The sequence below is a fragment of the Sitophilus oryzae genome, unplaced genomic scaffold (assembly GCF_002938485.1).
Source record: "Sitophilus oryzae breed Bouriz unplaced genomic scaffold, Soryzae_2.0 scaffold_560_pilon_pilon, whole genome shotgun sequence".
Classification (NCBI taxonomy): domain Eukaryota; kingdom Metazoa; phylum Arthropoda; class Insecta; order Coleoptera; family Curculionidae; genus Sitophilus; species Sitophilus oryzae.
In genome coordinates, this window is record NW_022147152.1 from 193,792 (window position 1) to 201,292 (window position 7,501).

The 7,501-nt window shown below is 35.8% G+C and overlaps 1 protein-coding gene across 1 annotated transcript; it reads right to left on the minus strand.

Moving 5' to 3' along the window:
* Positions 1 to 1,933: 1,933 nt before the first annotated feature.
* LOC115887269 lies at positions 1,934 to 6,730 on the minus strand. Its single transcript, XM_030906656.1, has 2 exons — positions 6,406 to 6,730; positions 1,934 to 3,148 (listed from the first exon to the last, which is right to left on the minus strand). Exons 1-2 carry the CDS (start codon positions 6,600 to 6,602, stop codon positions 2,320 to 2,322), a joined length of 1,026 nt encoding a protein of 341 aa, XP_030762516.1. The 5' UTR covers positions 6,603 to 6,730; the 3' UTR covers positions 1,934 to 2,319.
* Positions 6,731 to 7,501: the final 771 nt, after the last annotated feature.

The following is a 7,501-nucleotide window of genomic DNA, read 5'->3' on the forward strand; positions in this document are numbered from 1 at the left end:
GAATTATATTGTTTAATAACAATTTTAATAATTACCAACATTTATGGACAACGTAAAATAAAACAATCAATTATCGAGTCTACCCTACATCATATTTTTATATGTTTTGAATAAATTTAGAACGGTAAACCCTGATAAACCGGAATTTAAGTCGGCCATTTTTGGTCCCCATCGCGCTCGATCTAAGTTTTTTGATATGCTCCTTCCCTAATCTTTTTACTCAAAGAATATAATAGCACAGATTATACAGATTATAAACTTTGTTTTTTCTTTATTATTTTTCGTGGTTCCAATTTTCGAAATCGGGCATTAGTTAGGTTACTAGTTTGCGCACATAGCACGCCCACTTATGGTCTTTGAAATTATGCACAGCGCCTGACCGGCACAGTTGTTAGAGAGATATCGGAAAACCGAATAGCGTCATGCAGTATTTACGCGTACCTTATCATGGTTACGATATGCGTGAGTCAATTTTTAACGCAACACCCACTAATAACGTTACCGCCTGACGTAATTTGAGGATCAATTACACCAAGCGCTATTTGTAAATAACGTTTAAAAATTGCTTAAATGGGCATGTGCGGGTATTTGACAACCGGGGCCGGCCGGCGAGATCTTTTATTTTAGGTTATGTTTGAATTGTTTTGAATTATTACTTTGGTTTTATTAGGTAATTTGATATTTAAGTAGCTGGGATTAGTTTTAATTAAATAAATATGGCCCAAAATATTAAAGAACCTATAAAGAGGCTTAGGTTTACTGCAGATGACGACTTAGCCCTTCTAAGAGAATTTGTTGCTTGTTGCCCTACACCCACTGGCAGACGTTGAACAATAAAGCACTGGAAATAAGCACTTTAGCCCTTTACTTTTAAAATACCTAGTAAACAAAACAATTTCAAAGTTTTAAATTCAAAGTTAGGTTAAGTTTAAATAGCGGACGCGACGCGAACAGAATTCGTTCCGATCCGATAACTATAAAAGAAGAGAGTTAATACCACCTCACGTAAAGGAAATAATACCTGGCCTTATTAACGTCCATGCACGCTATTCGGTTTAGCGATATCTCTCTATTACGCTGTTTATTGTTATTTTACGCGAGTTTATTTTTGCGCACAGGAAATTTTACTCGTTTGCACATCGTCATAAAAAACAATTTTCGTACCACGAATGAGGGATAAGATTTTTATCTGTATACATATAGTATACCTAATCTGTGATAATAGTCTTAGGTTACTAAGCCACTTAATTAGTAAGTGAGAAGCTATTTTTTTTTCGTTTATATCTGATTTGTATATGTTAGGACTTGTGTCTTGTACAGTTGCAAAGTTTGTCTACATTATGTGTCTGAGTAGTACCTAACCAGATTTTTTTTGATAAAAATACTTTCTTGCTTGAAACGACAGAAAAAGTTGTATTTTCTCAAAAAGTTGGTTATCTATTGTATCGTCTATATTGGAAAGAAAACATTTTTTTTGAACTATAAATTTAATTTTATTTTAAAAGACATTTTGATTTAAAAAAAAGAATTAACCCTGAACTCATACACATAACTTAATACGAAAGAACAAACAACATTAAACAAGTTTGGTTATGGCGCAGGATTAATTTCTGACCATTCAATTTCAGAATGTAGCAATGCAAACCCTCATTTTCAAGCCAGTTCGCCTTGGTACAAAACACTATTATTTTTTCTTAATTCACAAATTTGCATAATGAATTCGAAGAATCATCAGAATATCGAAGAGCATTCTTTTTTTCCTTCAGTATTATTAATTCTATCAAAGCGATTGTGACTAAATCACACATTTCATTAAGTCAATTCTCGATAATTTTACATAGAACAACAACTAGCCTTTCTCTTTTCCATGGCCGTGCTACTCGTCGATGATTTTTCGATATTTTTCGATCACTAACTAAAATAAACAATTCCATTTACTTAAAAACGTTTTATTTCAAAAAATTGTCATTTTTATTCCACCTCGTCAATTTACATAAAAAAAACCTAACATACTGTCCTAAATGTTTAACATAAATACATAATAATTGCGTATGTTACATAATAAGCATTGTGAAAGTCACAATGAATTGGATTTTATTATAATTATTCTAGGATAATATCGAGAGTGAATTATACACAGTCTAAATCTTATTTACCGAGATTGTTCTCGCTTGTTACAAAATTAAACAACAAAATAGATCACGCATACCAGTCATTGAAAAAAATAATAAATACAAAAATGTAACGTAGAGAAGATCACTTTAAACCCAACCGTTTAGCTGGCGACACTAGTTAAAAAGTCCTCTAAAATTACTTGCTTTAAAAAATTCCGTCTCCTGTAGGGTCCTTCAACCATGGGTAGTTATTGGGACATCTGACGCAGGTCTGGAGATTAATGGTTTCTCCGGGAACCTCCTTGGAGGTGAGTTTGCAACTGTGAGGCACCCAACAAGCTGGATTTCCCTCTACCACACACTTTTCCCTCCAGGGCTCGAAGTTCTTCGACTCAGTAATGGTTCTGGGGTTCTGAATCCACTGAATTACCTGGGTCATGGTCACGAAGTAAACATCATTGTGGTTGGAGAGAATTTCATCAATCCAATACAAGAAAGCGTCTAAGAATTCGGGGTTGTTTCTCAACCAAGCTGCATGGAAGTACAGTCCCAAAGGAGCTCGGTTCTCTTCGTAATGCCGATCGAAATTATGGTTTAAGAAGTTGTAGAACTGATCTCCGGTCAGAATATTCGAACAGGAGTCTACCATAGCGCATCCAGGTATGTTTTCATCGTTAGTCGGATCTTCTCTTCTATCTAGCTCGTTCAGGACCATTTCCCAGACGGCATGGGATTTGGTGGGGCACTTTTGAAGGTTGCCGTGGCACCTGTGCGGCATGCGGAAGTACATGGTGTAAGGCCATAGAGGAGGGTTATTGAGGGGAGCGGTGATCGTGGAGTCGTACAGGAAGGCTTGGTCTTCCATCATGGTGAACTGGTTGTTGCCTCCCACTCTGAGGTAAGGAGCGCGCACGCCCACGACGCTGTTGTCGGTGATGTTAGCGTATTTCTCGGTGATGAGACGCTGGCCTCCCATTTCTCTGGCCCAGTCCTCGACGGAGGCGTTCGACCAGAAGTTCTCGTCATCGTTGTGGCTGGAAAGAAAGAGGATATATAGTGTGTTGCAAATAGATAGTGAACAAATTTGTTAATATCGTAAAAATGTCTGTGCTGCTTAATTATGAAAAGTGTATCACTTTGTTCCTGTAACAAAATGTTAGAAAACGGTTTGGTACCTCTCTTTTATCTGTAATCGTGAAATCGTCGACTTTTATTCGTCCGACTGGTAAAATGGAAATGTTTTTTTAAACGTCTCGAAAGTATTAATTATTGCGACTTGATTGACAATATAAAAATGTCATTTTAACGCCTAGCCATAAAAATAAAGTACTTTTACGCCTGGGCACAAAAGTGCAAAAATATATAACTAAATTGACATCAAATTCAACGAGTGTAACCATAGTTCCTGGATATACAGAGTGGTCCGAACTGTATTCCAGAAACTTGGACGGTATATTCTGCAGATGAAAATAAGTAAAAAAGTTCGTATAAATGTATGTCCTAAAATGCTTAGTTTCGGAGATACAGGGTGTAGAAGTTTCCAAATACATACAGGGTCCGGCAATAGTGCGTCGGGAATCTGTAGCTCCTAGAATATAAAACTTGTACAGCCAAAAATGCAATAATATACAGGGTGTTCCATTTAAAAAAAAATCATCCCGATCCACCCACATTTTTTGATCCACCCTATATAAGTTAAAATATTTTCCTGAAATACATCCTCATCCATACTTTAAGTTTATACATAAACAAAATTCCCAAGTTTTTTCTTCTAGGAGATACAGATGCCCGACGCACTATTGCCGGACCCTGTATAAAGAAATTATTTCTGAAGTAACGTCCATATTTAGATGAAAATTAATGTCTTGGCGATGTGATAAATTTGATTTTCATGTCAATATGACCCCTATTTGTAGCTTGTTTACAACCTACATGTGTTTTAACTGTTTTGAAGTGATATAACTTTTCGTGCGTACCTGTATAGAACTACTGAGTGAAAAAATATACATTTCCATGACCTTTTACATAAAAAATGTCTCTTGGTAAAAATCTCTACGAGCAACCGTTCTCAAGATATTTAGAATGGAAACAGTCAATGCATGCCATTATTGACAAAAAATAAACACGTTGAGTAGATAGTTATTTGACTGAAACAATATATTTGCCTGCCGATAATAATTATTTCCCTGCCGGAAAAATAAAAATCGTGTGTCTCACTTGGGTAAAAAATGTAGATGTAGATGGCAAAATATAATTTTACTGCCAAGCGACTGCCAATGACTGCGAAGAAGACTACCTATGTATGTCTGCGATATAATTACAGTCGACTGTCTTAAGACTTCCCGATAACTGGCAAGGTGGAGTATCTGTGGGGGGAAGGAAAATCAATAATCTAAGATATGCCGACGATACACTAATCATAACATCAAGTGTGGAAGAAATGGAATTTATTATGCAACGTCTCCAAGAAACTAGTACAGAATTTGGGCTAAAACTTAATCCTAACAAAACTACTGTCATGATTGTGGACCGACAAAACAACAACCAACCTCACGTGGGAAACATAGCTGGATTTAAGGTGGTTAATAAATACTTATATCTGGGATCGTTAATCGACAACAGCGGCTCATGCGAAGGCGAAATAAGACGTAGAATTGCGCTGGCTAGAACAGCCGTAACTAAATTAACTAAGATATGGAAAGATACAGCCATCACTAAGAACACCAAACTAAGACTGCTGAACTCGCTTGTTTTCCCGATTGCTACGTATGGGGCGGAAACATGGACGCTGAAGAAAAGCGATACCAGGCGAATAGATGCTTTTGAAATGTGGGAGACGTCTGCTACGTATACCTTGGACAGCCCATCGTACGAATGAGTCAGTTCTCCAAGAACTAAACTCACAACTCAGCCTCTCAAAAAAAACAAAACCGATGTTTTCTGACATATATTGGTCACATTGCTAGAAGAACGGACTCACTGCAGCTGCTAATAGTCGAGGGAAAGGTAGAGGGAAAGCGACCACGAGGAAGATCACCCAAGAGATGGGTATTATTCTTAAACCATTAAATTCTACGTAAAAAGGTGCTTTGGAAATGGTTTCATAAAAATATAAAATTTTCCATAGCAAAAAAGTTACAGCGATTTGTTAAAAATGCATATTTTTGAAAAATACCCTGTAACTCCGAAACGGTAACAGATATCGATATGCAGTTTTCACCATCATGTTTCTGACAAAAATTGAGCTCCAGACACCGATATTAGTTTTTGTCTATCTCCTATAGAAATGAGTGTTTCCATTTAAAAGCGTCGAATTTGACCCACCCTGTACATGTAATTCCGACAGTAAGACACACAAATTTTGTCACTACAGAAAAAACAAAGAGACTAAACAGTTTTTGAAAAATTTTTGCAGGAAAAAAAGTGATAGGTTCTTCATAAGTAAGGAACACAAAATTTACAAAAGTATATTATATAATTCCACTCATATAATGACTTCCACAAATAATTATACAAGGTGAGTCTTCAACAAGTGCATTTATCTTTATGGGTAGTATATTTTAACACCTGAAACACGTCTTTAGAAAATTTTGAATTTTTGGAAAAAAATTTAGAAGACTTTTTTATTTTCAGTTAGGAAACATAATATTTTGATAATATGGCAACATGGGTAGTAGATTAAATTTACAAGAAAGGAAATCCATGAAAGATCCAACGGTTCTGAAAATTCAATCAAAAATTTTTTTTGTAAATTTTCAATGCAAAATAATTCGGTTATTTCGGGCTTAACTCGGAGTTAACTTGGAGTTATTTTAAAAACTGTTAAGAGAAAATATCTTTCTTTTGTCGAGATCTACTAGCCTTAAAAAAGTTTGCACTTATTTAAGACTCACGCGGTATATTTAGCTAGTGTTTTAGTGTAGTGTTTTGTAGATTTATAGTATAAATTTGTTAGCATTGTTCTAAATATGAAGCATAGTCTATTATAATTTCTTTTCTTTTACTGCATTTTATTATAGATAATTCTAGCTTACAATCACTGATTTCGAGGTCTCTTAGGTGTCAGAGATCAGTCATATCCACTAAAGAGCACCGTTTTTTATATTTCCCAGTAATGTTTAATGAAATTAAATTTAAAAGTTCATCAACCTGCTAGAATTAGTGGTTCACTGTTCAAATCAATCATTCTGTACTGCTTTTAGGTACCAAATCAATGACTCATTTGACTAATTATAATTCTGTTCGAGGTTCTGTTCAAACTACCGGTACTATATCAACACAATCGACTTACGTGATCGAGTGGACGGCAATTTCGTGACCTTTTCTATGCATTTCCTGTACGGCAGAGTAGTTGGTGTACTTGTGTGAGATAAAGAAGGTGGACTTGATATCGCACCCATTGGGATTCTTGCGTTTGCCGTTGAAAATCTCTTTGTATAGTTCGATGTTGTTGTTGTTGATGGCGTCATCGAAAGTCACTGTAATCATTTGGGGTACGTCTTTAGATGGGAGATCGCCAGGGATGGTGGTGCCGTCTTCTGAGCAGAAACAGTCGGGCAGGTTGCATACAGCAGGGTCACAGGGAGGTGCTCTGTTAGGGTCATTGTCGATATCTGTAACAAAATTTTATCTTTAATACATATTAAGAAAATCTGATAACTGGTCAATCAATATCAAAATACACTAACATTTCTTGAAAAGAATTCTAGGATTTTCGTCACTAGAATGCAGTAAAAAAGTATCAACACAATAAACGAATCTAACCTAACTAACCAGCGTCCGATGAACGCTGACAAATCTTAGATTCGCAAAAATCGCCCTTTTTAAATAATCTTTATGATCTTTAATTCGAACATTTGGTGGTCTAGACAAGGTGTTTCACTAATATAAAATCTATCACATTCGCATGATATTTTGTGTATCACATTTTTTGTTTGTTTTTTCAGTGTTCATTGACTTGTGGACAGCAAACTGCAGGAGAGTGGTTTGGGCATTAGATACAGATACGACGGCGCACAGTGGGGTATTTGACACAGATAGTTGATCGAAATTTTTTTATGTTGGCCTTATATAAATTATTGCTATTTTCAATTAAAGAGGAAATAATATGAACAAAATAAAGGATAATTCGTCGATTCTAAAAAAAGAAAGAAAAATCACTGTTTCAGTGTTTCCACGGTCAATGCCACTAATGCCAGTAATAATATCGCAACTAATACTACTAATGCTACGACTGATCCACGAGCAATGTCCATACCACTAAAGTCGCTACTAATGCCAAATTGTGCTATACTGCTAATGGCACTAATGCGATCGCTTTGTACACAACAATGCCGTCGCGGTTTACACCTCGCATTAGTATATCACTGATTGGCAAATTAGAGGAA